The following is a 20,065-nucleotide window of genomic DNA, read 5'->3' as shown; positions in this document are numbered from 1 at the left end:
GATATGAACAGATGTACAAAGAAAAATCATATTGCTGTGTTTTTACATTTCAATATTACTTTGATAATTTTAGAAACTATTTTAAAACTCAAACTGATAGGAAGAAAGACTAATAAAAAATTAATAAACAAAGATACATTTTACCTTAATTCTCACTACTCTAAATATACCTGTAATAATTATATGCCGATACTTTTTTTTTAAATCATTCAATAGATGATTCTAAGATATAAAGTATTTTAACTAAAATGACAGGTAATATCAATTTAAACTGGAAGTGAATTAAAAAAAAATGCTATATTCAGTTAAATATTTTAAAAGCCACAAGATCTTCTAAAATTAAGATTCTTCCTAATTTTAAAATTAAAATTCGTCTTCTAAAATTAAGAGTCTTCCTAAAAATGCATGAAAGTAAAGTTAAATATTTAAAATTCTATTTTAAATGTTTTGATTAAGAAAGTATGTTTAGGAAGGTCCCCCTTGAGGAGTGACAGGTCCCTGCCCCACACCAGGCCCTTCCAGCCCAGGTTTCCAGTGCCAGGAATAAAAGTCCCCATAACTTCAGGCTGTAAAAACCAGTGGGGATTGTGGCTGAGTGACAATCCCAGGCAGTTCCTCTTAAAAGGGCCATGCACAGACTTACTTGGACTTACTCTCTCTAGAGCTCCAGTGCTGGGCCAGCAGCTTGAAAGGCACCAAGGAGGAATAGCTTTCTCCCAGACAGCAGTGGTGGCAAATGACATTGTTCCTTTTCTGAACCCATCCGCTGCAGAGCCCAAAGGCAAGTGGCATATCTGAGTCTCCATCAACCTGGCTCACACTGTTTGCCCCACCCTGGTGATTCCCTGAGACTCTGTTACACCCAACTTGCAGGCCTACCCAAGCTGTTCCCAGTGGCTTTTCCATAAGAATGACCTGTCTTAGCTCATGCTTCAGACTTTCCTAAATTTCTCAAACAAGCAGAATCTGGCCTTGGTGTGCTCTGTACCTCTTGCTAAGTGGTCCATGCCTGGCACTAACAGCTTTGGATCACAGCTTGGCCTCTCCCTGGCACCTTCCAGCCCAGCACATGTAGCAGCTGCTTTGTAGCTCATGCCAACTGGTCTCAGGCAAAACACAGGCAGCGGCTGACTTTGGCTGCACCTTCTGGAAGGCCCTAGAGCCAGAGTACCTGGTGGACAACTTCAGGCCACGTTGAAGCACCACTCAACCACCTCCACAAGCGACACACTCAAGGGGCAGATTCAGCAGGCACCAGAGGCCCGTTGAAGTAAGTTCTGCTCTGTTGGGTTGGCCCTTACACAGCTGATCCTCCATGGTGGTCGCAGACAGTCTTTGCAACCAATGGACCTGGGGGTAAATCCCTCCCATTGATGTGCCAATAGCAATCAAGGCTCAACTACAACAGGAGTGTGTACAGAGGCCCACATGGAGGGCACATCTGGAATGCCCAGCTTGGGTGAATGGGGAAGCTGTGCCTCTGGACTCTATAGGACACCTACTACATTAGGGCACTCTATCAAGCCCCGGAGATGCAGAAGCTCTACCTAATACATAAAAACAAACACAGGGAGACTGCTAAAATGAAGAGGCAAAGAAACATGTCCAATGAAAGAACAGAATAAAACTCCAGAAAAAGAACTAAACAGAATGGAGACAGGCAAACTACTAGATGCAGAGTTTAAAACACTGGTTATAAGGATACTAAATAAACTTCAGGGAAGAGTAGATGGACTTAAAGAGAACTTCAACGGCATAAAAAAGGACATGGAAACCATAAAAATGAACCAATCAGAAATGAAGGATACACTAACTGAAATGAAGAATAATTTACAGGGAATCAACAGTAGAGTAGATGAAGCCAAGAATCAAAATGGCAATTTGGACAGCAAAAAATACCCAATCAGAACAGCAAAAAGGAAGAAAAAAATTTAAAAATGAGGATAGTGTAAGGAACCTCTGGCACAACTTTAAATGTACCAACATTTGCATCAGGGGAGTACAGGAAGGAGAAAAGAGCAAGAAACTGTAAACCTATTTTTAAAAATGACAGAAAACATCCTTAACCTGTTGAAGGAAATGGACATACAAGTCTAGAAAACACAGAGATTCCCAAACAAGATGAACTCAAAGAGGCCCACACCAAGAAAATTATAATTAAAATGCAAAAGTTAAAGACATAGCCCTGACTGGGTAACTCAGTTGTTAACACATTGTTTGCGGGTAGTTTTTATCGCGCGCTAACAGGTGGCGCGGGCCATTTTTGCTAATTTTTTGCACAAATGGCAACGTTCAGTAAAATTACGATAACTTTAGTTTACGTATTTATACGTTACCCGCATTCTACCGCTAGTCTATAAAAAACATATTAATACGTGTCCCGCGCTCTACTACTACAGTCAACGTAAAACGTATAAATACGTTTCCCGCATACAATGTGTTAAGAGTGTCATCCTGATATGCCAACTTGTAGGTTTGATCCCAGGTCAGGGCACATACAAGAAACAACCAACTCATGCATAAATAAAGTAGAACAACAAGCTGATGTTTCTCTCTCTCCCTTCTCTCTCTCTCTAAAGAAAAAAAAATCAATAAAAAAAGAAAAGGTTAAAGACAGAGACAGTATCTTAAAAGTAGCAAAAGAAAAGCAGTTAGTTCCTTATAAGGGAGCTCTCATAATACTATCAGCTAGTTTCTCAACAGAAACTTTGCTGGCCAGAAGGGAATGGCAAGAAATATTCAAAGTGATGAAAAGCGAGGACCTATAACCACGAGTACTCAACCCAACAATTGAAGGACAGATAAAGAGCTTCCAAGATAAGAAAAAGCTAAAAAAGTTTATCATCACCAAACCACCATTACATGAAATGTTAAAGGGTATTGTTTAAAAAGAAGAAGAAAAAAAAGACAAAAAATATAAAAAATAAAGTGGCAATGAATACATATCTAGAAGGGGTGGAGGAGGGTATAGGGAGATAAATGGTGATGGAAGGAGGCTTGACTTTGGGTGATGAACACACAATACAGTATACAGATGATATGTTGTGGAATTGAGCACTGGAACCTGTATAATTTTAACCAGTCTCATTCCAATAAATTCATTAAAAAGGGAAAGAAAAACACAATGGAATCTAAAAAACAAATAAACAAATGAACAGAACAGAAACAGACTCAGAGAATCAAAGAATATTTTAATGGTTACCAGATGGGAGGGCATTGGAGAAATGGGTGAAAAGGTGAAAGGAATAAGAAGTACATTGGTGCCGAAACCGGTTTGGCTCAGTGGATAGAGCGTCGGCCTGCGGACTGAAAGGTCCCAGGTTCGATTCCGGTCAAGGGCATGTACCTGGGTTGTGGACATATCTCCAGTAGGAGATGTGCAGGAGGCAGCTGATCGATGTTTCTCTCTCATTGATGTTTCTAACTCTCTATCTCTCTCCCTTCCTCTCTGTAAAAAATCAATAAAATATATTTAAAAAAAAAAAAAAAAAAAAAAAAGAAGTACATTGGTAGTTTCAGAATAGTCACTGGGATGTAAAGTACAGCAAAAGGAATATAATCAATAATATTCTAATAACTATGTATAGTGTCATATGGCTATGAGATTTATCATGATCACTTATTAAGTTATATAATGTCTAACCACTGGGGTGTACACTAATATAATATTGTATGTCAATTGTAATTGAAATATAAAAAATTATTTAAAAGAACCAACTGAAAATATTTAATAAAGTTATTATTTTTGTCTTATCTATAAAAAGTACGTATACATAGTTTGGGAGGAAATTATGCTTTAGAAGAGGAATCAGAATGATGCAGGAAGAAAATAAGTAAGAGGAAATGTTAAATGACTTTGAGAAGTTAAAACTGCTAATGAATGGAGATTAATTTGATTTGCTGAACATAAAGGCCCAGGGGAAGGATTAGAATTAAAGAACTAAGGTAGTAGGAGACAGAACAAGTTCTAGGCATCTACTCGGGATGGTAGCCATTAAAGACACAAATAGGTGTGTTGTGTGTGTGTGTGTCTGTGTGTGCGTGTGTGTGTGTGTGTGTGTGTGTGTGTGTGTGTGTTTAACACAGAACTCACAGAAACAGCAGATAGTGGTTGCCAGGAGCTGAGAGGTAGGGGAAATGCAGAGATGATGGTCAAAGGATACAAACTTCCAGGTCTAAGATGAATGAGTTCTGGGGATCTAATATACAGCAAGGTGACTATAGTTAACACTTGTACACTTGAAAGTCACCATAAGAGTAGAACTTTAGCGTTCTTACCAAAATAATAGTTATGTGCAGTAAAGGATGTGTTAACTAACTTTACTGTGGTAAACATTCCACAATATATATGTGTGTATCAAATCATCATGTTACCTTAAATTTATGCAATGTTAAATGTCAATTATATCTCAATAGAATTGGAGGGGGGGAAAGAATGTTTTAATCTTAGTCATTCTCACATTCCACTTCCCAATTTCATTGATTTTAGAAAAGCTGTTTTATAGTGTTGCACAAATGTTTTATATATTTTAGCTATAATTATGAAATTTCACTTAATGTTAAAAAGTGATAATTAACATAAAAACCATACTGTCCAGTCATATCACAGGCCCATAGTGGATGCACCAAAGTACCTTCTTGCAGCCAAGAGAGGGCTAATGGCCAGTACACACAGCCACATACTTCTGGTATAAGAAAATTGCCCTTATAAAAATTGTGTGGAAGATGCTCAAATACTTTCCACATTAATTTTAAACAAGGTACATGAAGATAAGTACCATGACAACAGATCTTTCCACTTTCAGTAATATACTGCATGGTGTTTCTTGTGCTTAAGTGTCTCTCAAATGTCAGCCGTAGAGATGCACTAGCAGACTCTGTGTCATTCTACCGCTAAGAGTTTCTTCTTGAAGTCATTCACCAATGCACATCTCCTTACACACCAAGTATGACTTTCTTCCCTTATTCTTACACTAGAGGCCTGGTGCACGAAATTCATGCCCTGGGGGTGGGTGGGGGGTTCCCTCAGCCTGGCCTGTGCCCTCTCACTGGCAGGCAGACATCCCCCTCGCAGTCCAGGACTCCTCGCTCCTTACCGCCCGCCTGCTCGCTGCCTTTTAGTACTGCTGCCAAGGCAAGAGAGGCTCCCGCCACTGCCACCGTGCTTGCCAGCCATGAGCCCAGCTTCTGGCTGAGAGGCGCTCCCCGTGTGGGAGCACACGGGGGCAGCACCTGTCTTGAGCATTTGTCCCCAGTGGTCAGTGCTCATCATAGTGATCAGTGTCTGCTGTTTGGTCAATTTGTATATTAGGGTTTTATTACATAGGATTATTTACCCTCCTGTTCCTCTTCTTCCTTTTCCACCTACCCTATTTTAAGTGAAACAGACACCTAATGACCAGAAATAATTTAGAATCATAAACTATCAGGACTGAAAGATATGCATCATATAGTCAAGTGTTCGGCAAACTTTTACTGTAAAGAGACAAAATAAATATTTTGGTCATTGCTGCAAATACTCACCTTGCCATTACAGTGTGAAAAGAACTATAGACTGACACAGATAATCTGTAAACAAATTTGCACTGCTATGTTCCGATAAAACTTTGGACTGTGGACCACCATTCTTGTCTATCCTTTTTTTTGTTGTTAATCCTCACCCAAGGATATTTTTTCCCATTGATTTTTTTAGAAAGAGTGGAAAGGAGGGAAGGAAGGGGAGCGAGAGAGAAAGAGAAAAATATCAATGTGAGAGAGACACATCGATCAATTGACTCCCACACCCTCCAAATGATGCTGGGCTTTGAACCTGCAACCCAGGCATGTGCCCTTGACTGGGAATCGAACCCGTGACCTTTCAGTGAGCAGGCTGACACTCTAACCATAGTGCCACACCAGCCAGGCTATCTACCTTCTTTGAATATCCCTACATCAGTGTTTCCCAAATTGCACCCTTTAAAATATTACTGAGTCTGAGGCCCTGGCCAGGCAGCGCAGGTGGTTAGAGCATCGCCCTGATATGCCAAGGTTGCAGGTTCGATCCCCAGCCACAGCACATACAAGAATCAACCAATGAATGCATAAATAAGTGGAACAACAAACTGATGTTTCTCTCTCTCCTTCTCTAAAATCAATAAATAAAGTTTTTCACAAAAGATATTACTGAGTCAACTAAGAAACCTCCATAGTCAAACAGATTTGGGAAACACTATATATACACATTCTATTTTACTCTTGGAGATTCACAAGGCTAATGAATGCTAAGGAAAAGAGGCTCAAAGTGGGCCAGTTTTCATCCTTCCTTCTTCAGGCTGCTCAAGCTTTGTCCATGTAGTACCCAATCAAGAGATATCAGAATTTGAGGTCTACCAGAATTTGCTGTTTACTCTCTGCAACACAAACTACTTAACATCTATCTATATCTTTTGGCAGAAGTCCTCACAATTGTGTTTAGTCTCTCTTCTAAATTACAGCACTGATTGAAATGTGGCTTTAGGTATTAAGTTAAAAAATATATTATGAGATACTGCCATTTGCAAAAACATGGATGGACCTTGAGAATATCATGCTACGTGAAATAAATCAGTCAGAAAAAGTTGAGAACCATATGATTTCACTCATATGTGAGATATAAAACTGAAACTCATAGACACAGACAACAGTATGGTGGTTACCAGAAGGAAGGGGTGATGGGAGGGTGGTAAAGGGTAAAAGAGGGCCAAACATATGATGACAGAAGATGATTTTACTTTGGGGAGTGGGCACACTGTGCAATATACAGATCATGTATCATAGAAATGTACACTTGAAACCTATATAATCTTATTAACCAATGTCCCCTCCATAAATTTAATTAAAAAAAAGGGGAAAACCTTTGAGGATTATAAAAATAATATATGATTATTTTAGAAAATTAAGAAAATATTTCTTTAGTTACCCAAAGATAACCACTGTTAACATTTTGGTATGGGAATGCCTAGATGTATATGTACAATTTTTAAAACTAATTTCAAATTATTTAGTATAAACTTTGTATTTTACTTTTCTTCTTGACATTATGTCCTGACACTTTCCCAGCATCGTTAAAGTGTTCAAAGACATGATTTTTAATAGTCAAATAACTTTTTCATCATAAAATTGTATTATAATTATTATAACTACTTCCTCTATTTTGGGACATGTAAATCGTTTCCTATTCTTTCTCTCCTTATCCCTATCTTTTTTTTTATATATCTTGGTTGGGTCAATTTGCATACAGTCTCTCTGATTGGCTGGTGGGTGGGCTTGGGCATAGCGAAGGTATGGTCAATTAGCATCTTTGCCTTTTATTAGTGTAGATTAAAGTCCTGTCCTAACTAGTTTGGCTCTGTGGATAGAGCATGGGTCTGAGAATTGAAGGGATCCAGGTTCAATTCGTCAAGGGCACATGCCCAGGTTGCAGGCTTGATCCCCAGTGTGGTGTGTGCAGGAGGCAGCCAATCAATGACTCTCTCTCAACATTGATGTTCCTTTCTCTATCTTCCTCTCCCTTCCTCTCTGAAATCAATAAAAATATTTTTAAAAAATTAAAATCCTGCCGAAACCAGTTTGGCTCAGTGGATAGAGCGTTGGCCTGTGGACTGAAAGGTCCCAGGTTCAATTCTGGTCAAGGGCATGTACCTTGGTTGCGGGCACATCCCCAGTGGGGAGTGTGCAGGGGGAAGCTGGTCGATGTTTCTCTCTCATCGATGTTTCTAACTCTCTATCTCTCTCCTTTCCTCTCTGTAAAAACTCAATAAAATATATTAAAAAAATAAAATAAAATCCTTGTATGATAGTTCCAATATCTGGATCTCCTGAATTAGTTCTATTGATTGCTTTATCTCACAATGGGCCAGTTTTCCCTTGCTGTTTCTAATAATTTTTATTTTTATTTATTTATTTATTTATTTTAGAGAGGAAGGGAAAGGGAGAGGCAGAGGTAGTAGGAGAGGGAGAGAAGCATCTATGATCACTGTGAGAGAGAAACATTGATCAGTTGCCTCCTGGGATTGAACCCCAAACCTGGGTATGTGCCCTAACCTGGAATTGAACTGGCAACCTTTCGGTGCATGAGATGACACCCAACCAACTGAGCCACACTGGCCAGGGCTTCAATAATTTTTTATTGACTACTAAATATGGAGTTCAGAACAGCAGCAACTGAGATTATTTACACTTGGAAAAGAGCATGCCTAGTCTTCTGTCAAGTGTGGAGGGGTTTAGTCAATTTAGATAGGAATTGAGCCTGACATAGATTTTATAGTTGTCATCGTTACTTTCAGCACACCACAGGGGTCCAATTCTTCTACTGATAGACACCACTGTCAGGTGCTTAAGGTAAGAGATGAGTTGGAGAGTTTTTCTTAATTTTCCTCTCAGCTTTCACCCATTCCTGTATCCTTATATCACAGAGGATCTCTCTCCCTGTTCTTGACCTATACCACCAGCAGTAGAAAGCTTGTCTGTCACCTGGTGGTGGCACACGGAAGAAGCAGGTGGGATTTTCAGTTGTCCTGGTCTAGTGTCAGTATTGGGTAGGCCATGCAGCTCTCCTTCCTATGGCAGCCAAAATCTGCTTTGTATTTATGTTGGTTTTCAGTGCTACCCTCCCTACTCTTCCTCAACTAGTAAAACACCTCTCCCTAGGTACTGGTGTAGGATACAGGGGCCCAAAATAGTTTTCTGCATCTTGTTTAGAGTAAAGTGTCTTCTTTTCTATAGCAGCAATGCATCTTTGGCCGTGTCCTGGGGATCACTGGGTTCCTCCCCACTGAAGAAGGATTTTTGCTTCTAATCTCCCTCCAGAAATGTATCTAAAAGGGTTTTCTGCCCAGCCCCCATTTTTTGAGACTTAAAGGAGTCTGAGTAAATGGGAGGGACTTTGTGCTTCTATCCAGCAGCCACAGATCACCTCCTTAATCTCTACATGACTGAGTCCCTGAGTCTCCACCTTGTACCCAATCTCAATAGTAAGTATCCTGTTGAGCCCCAAGGAAATGTATTTCAAAGCAAGTGTGAATTCCTCTTTTATCAGAAGCCCCAAGACATTCCAAACTAGTCCATACTTAGTCTTTAACAATCAGTTAAAATTTCAGCTGATTTCTTATCTACTTTTATTGTAGTCATCTCTTTTTCTCCTGCCCTGCCAAAGATGAAAAAATCATGGCCCATTCTTTGGGGGAGAGGGTTGCCAACTCTTTGGAATTTAGATTAATTACTTGGTTGCTTTGCAAGCTCAGCTCTCCGATGAACTCAGAGAAATTATGACTTTGTAAATCACCCACCTTTTTTATTGTAGGTGAGGGTAAGAGGTTCTGTGCATACTTTTTACATCCTGAGTACAAGCAGAAGTCCCCTTCCACTTTGACTCACTTCCCTTTTCTATCTTTGTAAGGGCATCATCCAGATAAAATTTTAGAAGTATCTCTGACTTCTCTTCAATGATATTTAATATCCAATCACAGTTGATAAAGTCTGAATTAGATAAATCACTAACATCTTTATTAGGATACTTTTTCTCTATTTCTCTAGTATAAATACTTATCATCTTTCAATGGTCTCTTACATAAAACAATATTCCTTCAACCAGCCTCCTGAACTCAGTTTTCTACTTCAACCTGACTTTATCATCAGGCTGCCTTACTACAGTATTTCTTTGATGTTATTATTTATTTATTTATTTTTTTCCAGAGAGGAAGAGAGAGGGGGAGAGGGGGAGAGAGAGAGAAAGCAATGATGAGAGAGAATCATTGATCAGCTGCCTCCTGCACACCCCACACTGGGGATCAAGCCCACAACCCAAGCATGTTCCCTGACCAGGAATTGAACCATGACCTCCTGGTTTATAGGTCAACATTCAATCATTGAGCCATGCCGGCCAGGTGCTTTGATGTTTAAAATGAAGGCCATGAGCAATCTGATCCTATTCTGCCTTTACAGGCCACCTTCCTACAGGAACAGGTACTCTATTCCATACTGATCCAGGTCCTCCTTTTAGCATCTGGAAATGTTATCATTCAAGGGACGCTTTCCATGAAAAAACTTCCCAGATCATACAAACAAAATTCAATTGTACACTGCTTTATTTATACTAAAAAAATAACACTTTTTATCATACATATCTCATACACCTCTCTCCAGAAAGGCAGAGATCAGATCTTGTATCTTCTCTTTTAGCTTTCCTACATATATATTTATTTTGTAAATTAAAGTAGCAAAATTAATAAAATGACACTTTCCTTCCCATAACCTATGTATCCTTAATGCATCCGTGACAAGGGCACTAAAAATTTTACCAGCCCACAAAACACTGTTTTTTGAAACGTCTCAAGGAAAAAACACATGCTACAACTGTAGTTATTATGACATCCGAGCATTTTCAGAGGATTAGTTTGGGGACTCTTAGCATAGAAACCATTTATACTTAGAGTTAAATCTATGATGGTAATCCCAAACAAAAATATGCTGAGGTCCCTTTATTTAGCTCCACGTAAATAACCCCGAGAGTCACAAAGTTTACTAAGGAAAATTACTGACACTTAAAAAGAAATAAGAACATCTACCTTACTAATTTTGTTAGTGCCTTAATTGGTAATCATATTCAGGCATTTTGCCAAGATGTGAAGGCAACATGCTTTTAGTAAATCATTTTCAATGGGAGAGAGTGAAGAAAAAGAGTAATATATTTAACGCCGTTTTATAATAGTACTATCAAATACATTTTCAAGAAATAGCATATGTAAATCCTATGTTATTTTAATGAAAACCAGAGCAGGTACCATTTTTGCCAATTAGCTTTCCTGGCGAGGCTACGTGGCTGGGACCACAGTGGAATCTGAACTCACTTGACTCAGACACCAGAGTAGATGTCTAATATGACATCTTTTTCATGCATTCTTAAGAAATGCAAAAAATGAAAAATGCTTTTCTTGCTAAAATAAATAAATAATAGACCCAATGGGTATCTTCATCAATTTAACACAGAACTGCTACCCAATAACTCAACTTTTAGTAATTCAATATGAGAAAGTCATATAAAGAAATTCAGGCCCTAACCAGTTTGGCTCAGTGGATAGAACATCAGCCTGCGGACTGAATGGTCCCAGGTTCGATTCCAGTCAAGGGCATGTGCCTTGGTTGCGGGCACATCCCCAGTAGGGTGTGTGCAGGAGGCAGCTGATCGATGTTTCTCTCATCGATGTTTCTAACTCTCTATCCCTCTCCCTTCCTCTCTGTAAAAAATCAATAAAATATATTTTTTTAAAAAAAGAAATTCAGCATAGCACTGTTCATGACAGTTAAAAATAGGAAAAACAGTTTAAATGCTAACCAACAGGGAATCTTTTACATAAAATGTATATACACTATTCAGCAATGACAAATGTTGGTGCAGATCTCTATTTACATGGAAAGATGCCACAGCATGCTGCAAAAAAAAACAGGTTATAATTCACTAGAGGCCTGGTGCACGAATTCGTGCAAGGGTAGGGTCTGTCTGGCCCAGCCGGATCGGGGCCTATTGGGGGCGGAGCCAGTGGGGGGTAGGGGATGTGGGCGGTTGGCCGGCCAGCCCGCCCCCTGGTTGAACTCCTGGTCGAGGGGACAATTTGCATATTAGCCTTTTATTATATAGGATAATCACCTGTGTTCACCTGCAGTACTCCTAAGTGACAGGATTTGGAGCATGTGTCACTTAGCAGTTTATTGCCTCTTAGCTTCAAATTCATACCATATTGCCTGCTCTGCAAAAATAAACCTGCCCCTTTAAATGTTTTTCCTTTGCCAGCTGACACAAGAGTTACACTTTATCAGTACAGGTGCTGGAGGCTACTTCCACCAACACCCCAACCTTCAGGTGGTTTTGTAGCAGAATGACTTCAGTGAGACACCGCCTTTGCACAGTAGACACCGCAGCACACTAGTCAACGGGTTTTGAGCAAGTTTCCACTGCAAGCAAGACAGCACAGCTACTTCTCTGTCATCCAGGGAAACATGGCCACACCCTCTCCAACATGGTCTAAATCTCAGCCCCAAGGGATAATCTTCCTGAACTCTTTTTCAGACCTAGGGGTTGTAGCTGCTCCTTCTATATGCCATTCTTATATTTGTTAAAGTTCTCTTCACTTCTTTCTAACTAACCCCTTGTTACTCCAATTTCCTGCTAGAGTTAATAATTTTTTTATATTAAAGAATATTTAATACTTTTTAGGTTTTGAAATTACTGTGTTGTTTCCCCAGAATTGACCCTGACTGAAATAGGGTGAGGTCCTCCACCCCTTTTTATTTTTCAACTAGAGGCTCAGTGCACGAAATTCATGCATGGGTACGGTCCCTAGGCCTGGCCTGCAATCAGGGCCATCTTCCCCAGCTGCCCACAGCTGGCCCCCCACCCCCGGTTCCCTGTTCACCATTGGGTGATTGGTGCCTGACTGCCTGGGGAAGGGACTGAGAGGTTGGTTGTTCCTGCCCGCTCGTCAGCCCCTCCCCTACAGTGGGTGGCCATCAGGTGCCTGTTGGCCCAGGAAAGGAACCAAGAGGTGGTCAGTGTGCCTCATAGTGACTGGTCCAGCGGTTGTTCTGGTCGTTCTGCCATTAGGGTGAATTTGCATATTACCCTTTTATTATATAGGATGTTGTCTGAATTTATAAAAAGTATTTTTTTGTGATAATCATAAAAGGCAAATTTTATTTTGGAAAAATTCAATGCAAAATTAATATTGCTTTTAGTATTCTACTTTAATAGAGCAGGAATATATTTGTGAGATTAAAATGATTGAATTTTGAAGAACATTAATTTTGTAAGACCGTAATTGTTCAGTTTTCCTTTTTTAACACCAATGTTTTCTCATTATTAGCTAAAATTGTTTTTTTGTGTCATCTTAAACAACAGAAATTATTTAGACAGCTATTTTTTCTCTTGGTTATGCCATATGTTGCCCCTTACAACTAGGTCATTAATTATTAGATATCCTGAAGTGATAGGTACTAGTTCTCAAATATATAGTCTTCCTCTTCCCTCTTATTGTTTCAGTCCCTCTTACCATGTTCAAGGATTATCAGCTGGGCTCCAGCTTGTGCATTTCCAACATCATTCTCAGCAATGCATTGATAGAACCCTTCGTCTGACTTCACCAGACCCAAAACTTGAAGATTATGTTCCTTCTGAAGAAGAAAAACATATGTACAATTTTATGATTCAATTGATAAACAGTCCAAAATCCCAAGTATATACCTTTTCTGGGAAGGAAAAAACAAGTAAAATTGTCTGATTCAGGTACTGAATAATATCCACCTATGCACATGTTAACTCAATTTTATTGACAAGGTATTGACTCACATTAAGTGCCCAGCCTGTTTTGTCTTCCGGACAAAACGTATAGTGTCAGTCACCGGTGACTGACTGGGCACTTAATGTGTTAAAACAGGAAACACTGTCATTAACAATTAAGAATTTAATATTCATGGAAAAGTCGTACCCACAATGTTTGCAAACTTACACCTTTGCTTGGAAAAATATCTGGCATGCAATATCATGTGACCGTAGTGAAAGTCAAGTGAATTCAAGGCATTTTTTAAATATTATTTTTAATATCAATATCTCTGATAGATTAGACTATACTAAGTTAAATCAGATTGCATATACACGAAGCTTTCCTTAAACTATAACGAAAACTATCCACACTTATATGGATGTCAACTATTGTTACTGTTATTGATATAGTATAATATGGTTTTAAGCTTTTTAAAAATACTAAGAGTAAAAATTGCAACTTTAACCATAAACATTGTTTTTTAGTTATATTTAAATATTATGAATTACTTTTTGTAACTTATGAGAGTATACATTTTGAAAACAGAAAATATACCCCTACATATATGAGAAATTTATGACAGTAAGTCTTTAACAACCATAATTATTTCTGATTATTTCTATGAATGTCATGTATCTAAAGATACATCATCAATCCTTGTTACTAAAACCTAGATAATTTGATTACTAAGATGTTAGATAATGATAATAATAGACAATCTTTATTAAAAATGTACTTAATATAAAGTAAAAAGTAGTAATGGCTGAATATTCTTAAATATATTTAACACTCATTATTTAATTTTTGCATTTATTTTCTAAAAAAATCTTCACATATGTTGTCACAATAACTGTCCAACACTGGGTAATACTTATTTTGAAGGGCCTGAACATCAGTATATGAAGGACAGATTTCTGCTCCTTGAGAGACATAAAGACAATTGATGTATGTGCATGCACGCACGCGCATGCACACACATAATCATCATTACCCAGAAAATGGTAGCAGCTGTGTTTAACAGTGCTAGAATGTTTAGCAGGAATATTAGACCTAGTACTATTTGCTATGTGATCTTATATAAGCTGCCAAAATATTTCTGGGCTCAGGCTTTCCCATCATCCAATGAAGAGATTATAGTCTGTGTTAATTTTTCTATCTTTGTTGGAAGTATATAAACTGGTATATATATAAGATACCAAGTCTCTTGATAATTACATTCAAAGACATTTAAAGGTTTCAGAGATAAGTGTCCTTCTTTTAAAAAGTACTTACTACAATCTTAAAGTAATCACTTGGGATAACCATATCCCCATTCTTGACCCACTTCACAGTTGGAGTTGGTTTCCCAGTCACTTCACATTCAAATACTATATCCATAGATTCATGAGCATATATATTAGTAGGCTGCTTCAGGAATTCAGGTTGGGCTTTAAAAGAGAAAGGAAATGAAGATATTAATGAAAATAAAAATAGGTAGTTATTCATATTTCAAGCAATTTTTTTTTAAATCACAGAATTCATAGGTGTTTTACTTATTTGAGGTTTTCACATATTTTTATAAACACCTAAATATATATTTAAAATATATGTCAGGAACACAATTTCTTTAAAAATTGACATTCTGGTGTAATTAGAAGAATAATTTTAATTTTTAAGATAATTTCTGAATTTTCTTGTTGAGAAATATATAGTAAATTGATTATATTGAAGAAATTGATAATATGAATGTTCTAAGCTAAAATCAATATTAAAGTCTATTTCCCTATGATTTATACCATTTTGGAAGGACCATAATTAAAATTCGAAAAAGAGTTGAGAAAACTGACATTATCTTTCTTTTCAGTCAACTTAATGTATATTTATTTCCCCCCCCCAAAAGTAATATAAATGTGATAGTCAGAGACCTTAAAACAGTTCATTTACACAACATACTCCCAATTAGTAACATCCCTCATTACAAGAAATGGTTCTTAAGGATGGGAGGAAAAGTGATAGGATCTTTTACCTTGCCCCAAAGTTGTAATCACACACTTATGAATAACATTCATTAAGATTTTGAACCAGAAGGATAAAGTAGATCATCTAATTCAACTTCCCATCTAATGCTGTAATTTCCCACACAACATCTTTGAGAAGAGGTATTTTACTAATCTCTGAAAGTTTCAAATGATAAGGAACTCCCCATATTACAAAGCAGCAAGCTCCACTGTAGGCAGTTTCTATTTTTTAAAAAAAGCAGTTTGTTGTTGTTTTTTTTTAACATTTGAGATAAAATGTACTCAGTCTGCTGAAATTTTGATTGGGATTGTGTTGAATTTGTGGCAACTTGACACTGTAAAATTATGGGGTCTTTTTCCATGAATATTGTTTATCTTTCCATTTATTTAGATCTTTGGCTTCTTTTCTCTCATCAATGTTTTATAGATTTCAATATATAAATCTTGTTCATACTTTGTTAGGTATATGCCTAAATATTTTAAATTTTTGGTGCTACTGTAAATGGGACTTTAAATTTTTTTTAGTTCCCAATTGATCACTGCTAGTATGTAGAGGTGAAAGTGATTTATGTATACCAACCTTTCATCCTATGGTCATACTAAACTCACTCATTAGTTCTAGTAACTTTCTATAGACAATTTTAGGATTATCTACATACATACAAAATGTACTTACAGATAACTATATGTTGTCTGTAAAAGAGGCATTTCTATTTCCTCATTTTCAATCTGCTTTCCTCCTTTTTCATTATACTAGCTAGAGTGGGGCAGATCCTCAGAAAAAGTCCAGATTGGCTTTCTAATTTGTGTCAATGAAGAGTAAGAGTATAGAGAGCAGGTAGAAGCCCAGGTAAGCAGTTCAAGCCAAGAAGGGAAAGAACATTTGATCTTAAGAAGCAATAGAGAAGAGAAAGAAAAAATGGTAGCTGAATAGGCAGATCTTTCTTATTACATCTCCTCCCAGGGCCAGACTGGAAATAAAACTAAAGTGGGAAACATACACCTGGAATTACCAACTGAGAAGGAAACTTATATGAAGGAAGGACAGAAAACACCTGGAGACCAGTTGGAAGGGCAAGGTCGCAAGAGGAGCTGACCCAGCTCCCAGGGGTGGCTGGCCTAGTGTGAGGAGGGAGCTCCTGACTACAGGAAGGTCTGAGGCCCGAACCCAGGCTGGGCTCCACAGCCCAGAGCACCAGAGACGAGACCAATGGCCTACGTAACAACCAACTGTGAAAGGTGGCAGGGCTGCTGGTCATGGCAGAGTCTGGAGCCGGTAGAGGTAGACCACAGCCAGTCAGAGAGAAGGCAGCAGTTTCGGTTTTTTGTTTGTGTTTTTTTAAATGCAGAGCACAAGAGTTTTCATTTGTAGCTATTGACCTAAGGCTTCAATGCAGGGATGGAGGAATGGACTTAAGGTGCCTAAGGAGAGGCCTGAGTGGGAAGCATTAGGGGAAGACGTGGAAAAGCAGCAGCCAGGAGTCCTGGCATTTGGTCATATGCCCCCGAACTGAAATGGCCATTTTTCCTGAATAGCAGCAGGAGAGAAACAAAAGAGAAACCCCATCTGAGGTGATACAGCCCACCCCACCCTCTGGAGCCCAGCTAGCCACACCCTGCATTTTGACCTTTGCAGAGGTTAAGTCCATGAGTTTGAATAGTCTCAGGAAGCAGCAGTGACTGGACTGGGGGAGGGGCCATCCACCCCACCATCCTGGGAACTAGACTGGTAATTTCTCCACACAGGAGAGCTAATAGAAACTCTAGGTTTCTAGCCGATCCCACTGGACTCCACATAAGGATCTCTGCCCAGCCTAGGACAGGGAAATATTTCGGGTCACTCCCAGAGGAGTAGCTCTGGGACAGGGAAACACACCCACCACATTCCCTGAAAACTAAATAGCACCTCTCCTGCCTAAAGCACTTTCAGAAACTGACTTTTGAGTGATTAAGATTGACAGCTGACTAGCAGGCAAAAGGGGCTAGCAGGCAAATAGGCGGGGCACAGGGAAACGGGAAGTTTGCTGACCCAACCCTGGGCCCATGCTGCTAACACACCTATTTTAGAGGGCCCTCCTGCTTGCAGCCAAGTCCAGTGGAGACATACACAAATGGTGGATCCCTTGGAACTTCAAGCAGATTGCTGAAAGCCAAAGGAGGGCAATTTCTGACAGTGGTTAGCACTTAAGTACTTCACAGGAGGCCCAGAATTGGTAGACAGACAAGTTAGCCACAGTCATCAGACTAGGATTCAAAGGGGTCCCCACAGGGAACTAAACTACTGAAATGAGTGCCGTTTCACTTTATTTTTCTTTTTTCTTCTCTTTGATCATCTTTTTCTTTTCTTTTTTTATTTTTATCTTTCCTTCCTTTTATTTTCTTTCTTAATTTACCTTCATCTATCTGCTTAACTGATTTTTTATTATTCTAGTCTCTATTATTTCAATCATATGTCTAATTTTCCTCCTCCCTTTTCCTATTCCATTTGTTATTCTTTTTTTCACTACTCAATTTTTTTTCCCTTTCTTCCTCTCTCTGCTTTTTCTCATGCTTTTTCATCTTTATTTTTCTTTTGTTATTATAGGTCTATCTGCCTTCTCCTTTATTTTCCATTTCAAAAATTTTTTTTCATTTTTCTTCCTCCATTATTTTATTTTATTTATTTATTTTTTAAATATATTTTATTGATTTTTTTACAGAGAGGAAGGGAGAGGGATAGAGAGTTAGAAACATTGATGAGAGGAGAAACCAAGATGGCGGCATAGGTAAACATCGGAGATTGCTGCCTCGCACAACCACTTCAAAAATACAACTAAAAGACGGAACGGACATCACCCAGAACCACAGGAAGGCTTGCTGAGGGGAAATTCTACAACTAGAAGGAAAGAGAAAAGCACACCGAGACTCAGAGGAGGGGCAGTGCTGAAGTAAAATACAAAGGTGCAGAGGTGCATGCGGAGCGGGCTGGCGGCTGAGGGCGCGGTTGTCTGTTTCAATCGGGAGGGAGTCTCAGGCTCTGAGCTCCAGTCCCGGGTGAGTCTCTGGGGACCCAGACTCAAACGGGAGAAGCGTGACTGCCTGGCATTGGTTGGAACTCGAGGGCAGCTTTCTCTCCGAGGGGCTTGCAACGATTACCAGGACACTGAGAGGCAGAGCCTCTGAAGGCAGGGCTGAGAGCAGCCATAACTGTTCGCTCCGCCTGCCCTGTTGATCCCCTGGAACCCGCCCCGCCCAAGCCTTGCACGAAGGCATTTGCTGGTTAGCCTCAGGCAGAGGCTAGATTAGCGCCGCCCTAGAGATCCAGGACAGAAGTTCTCCCACTGCAGACACAGCTGATTCTCACAGCCAATTGGCCTGGAGGTCAAATCCCTCGCAGTGTTACCTACAACAATCAAGGCTTAGCTACAACAAGACTGTGCACAAAGACCACAAGGGGGTGCACCAAGAGTGTCTATCTCAGGTAATTGGGACACTTAGCTCAGAAAGCCACTCTATCAACACAGCGAAGCATAAAAAATGCGGAGACAAAGAAACAGGACACAAATGACAGAAATGGAGGAAAGCAGGCTGCTGGATATAGAATTCAAAACCACACTTTTGAGGTCTTTCAAGAGTCTTCTAGAGATTGCCGATAAACTTAATGAGATGTACAAGAAATCTAATGAGACCCTCGATGTTGTGATAAAGAACCAACTAGAAATTAAGCATACACTGACTGAAATAAAGAATATTATACAGAATCCCAACAGCAGACTAGAGGATCGCAAGATTCAAGTCAAAGATTTGAAATACGAAGAAGCAAAAAAAAACCCAACCGGAAAAGCAAAATGAAAAAAGAATCCGAAAATACGAAGATAGTATAAGGAGCCTCTGGGACAGCTTCAAGCGTACCAACATCCACATTATCCGGGTGCCAGAAGAAGAGAGAGAGCAAGATATTGAAAACCTATTTGAAGAAATAATGACAGAAAACTTCCCCTACCTGGTGAAAGAAATAGACTTCCAAGTCCAGGAAGCGCAGAGAACCCCAAACAAAAGGAATCCAAAGAGGACCACACCAAGACACATCATAATTAAAATGCCAAGAGCAAAAGACAAAGAGAGAATCTTAAAAGCAGCAAGAGAAAGAAAGCCAGTTACCTACAAGGGAATACCCATACGACTGTCAGCTGATTTCTCAACAGAAACTTTGCAGGCCAGAAGGGAGTGGCAAGAAATATTCAAAGTGATGAATACCAAGAACCTACAACCAAGATTACTTTATCCAGCAAAGCTATCATTCAGAATTGAAGGTCAGATAAAGAGCTTCACAGATAAGGAAAAGCTAAAGGAGTTCATCACCAACAAACCAGTGCTATATGAAATGCTGAAAGGTATCCTTTAAGCAGAGGAAGAAGAAAAAGGTAAAGATACAAATTATGAACAACAAATACACATCTATCAACAAGTGAATCTAAGAATCAAGTGAATAAATAATCTGATGAACAGAATGAACTGGTGATTATAATAGAATCAGGGACATAGAAAGGGAATGGACTGACTATTCTTGGGGGGAAAGGGATTTGGGGGATGCGGGAAGAGACTGGACAAAAATCATGCACCTATGGATGAGGACAGTGGGTGGGGAGTGAGGGCGGAGGGTGGGGTGGGAACTGACAGGAGGGGAGCTATGGGGCGAAAAAAGAGGAACAAATGTAATAATCTGAATAAAGATTTAATTTAAAAAAAATTCAAAAA

At 39.1% G+C, this 20,065-nt stretch overlaps 1 protein-coding gene across 13 annotated transcripts in view; it reads right to left on the bottom strand.

Annotated features, from left to right (window-relative positions):
• The window catches only part of NEO1 (neogenin 1), a 258,499-nt gene that overhangs the window by 104,729 nt on the left and 133,705 nt on the right, over positions 1-20,065 (bottom strand). For all 13 annotated transcript variants that reach the window (XR_004973933.1, XM_036348445.1, XM_036348476.1 and 10 more), the window contains 2 exons: positions 14,604-14,758; positions 13,062-13,182 (listed from right to left, as the gene is read on the bottom strand). Coding sequence is in view for 12 of the 13 variants with exons in the window: in XM_036348445.1 (XP_036204338.1) it covers positions 13,062-13,182; positions 14,604-14,758 (276 nt within the window). In the remaining variant the exon portion in view is untranslated. The remainder of the gene's footprint in view (positions 1-13,061; positions 13,183-14,603; positions 14,759-20,065) is intronic.

Source organism: Myotis myotis, unplaced genomic scaffold, assembly GCF_014108235.1.
Source record: "Myotis myotis isolate mMyoMyo1 unplaced genomic scaffold, mMyoMyo1.p scaffold_m19_p_1, whole genome shotgun sequence".
NCBI classification, from domain to species: Eukaryota; Metazoa; Chordata; class Mammalia; order Chiroptera; family Vespertilionidae; genus Myotis; species Myotis myotis.
This window is presented reverse-complemented; position numbering and strand designations above follow the sequence as displayed.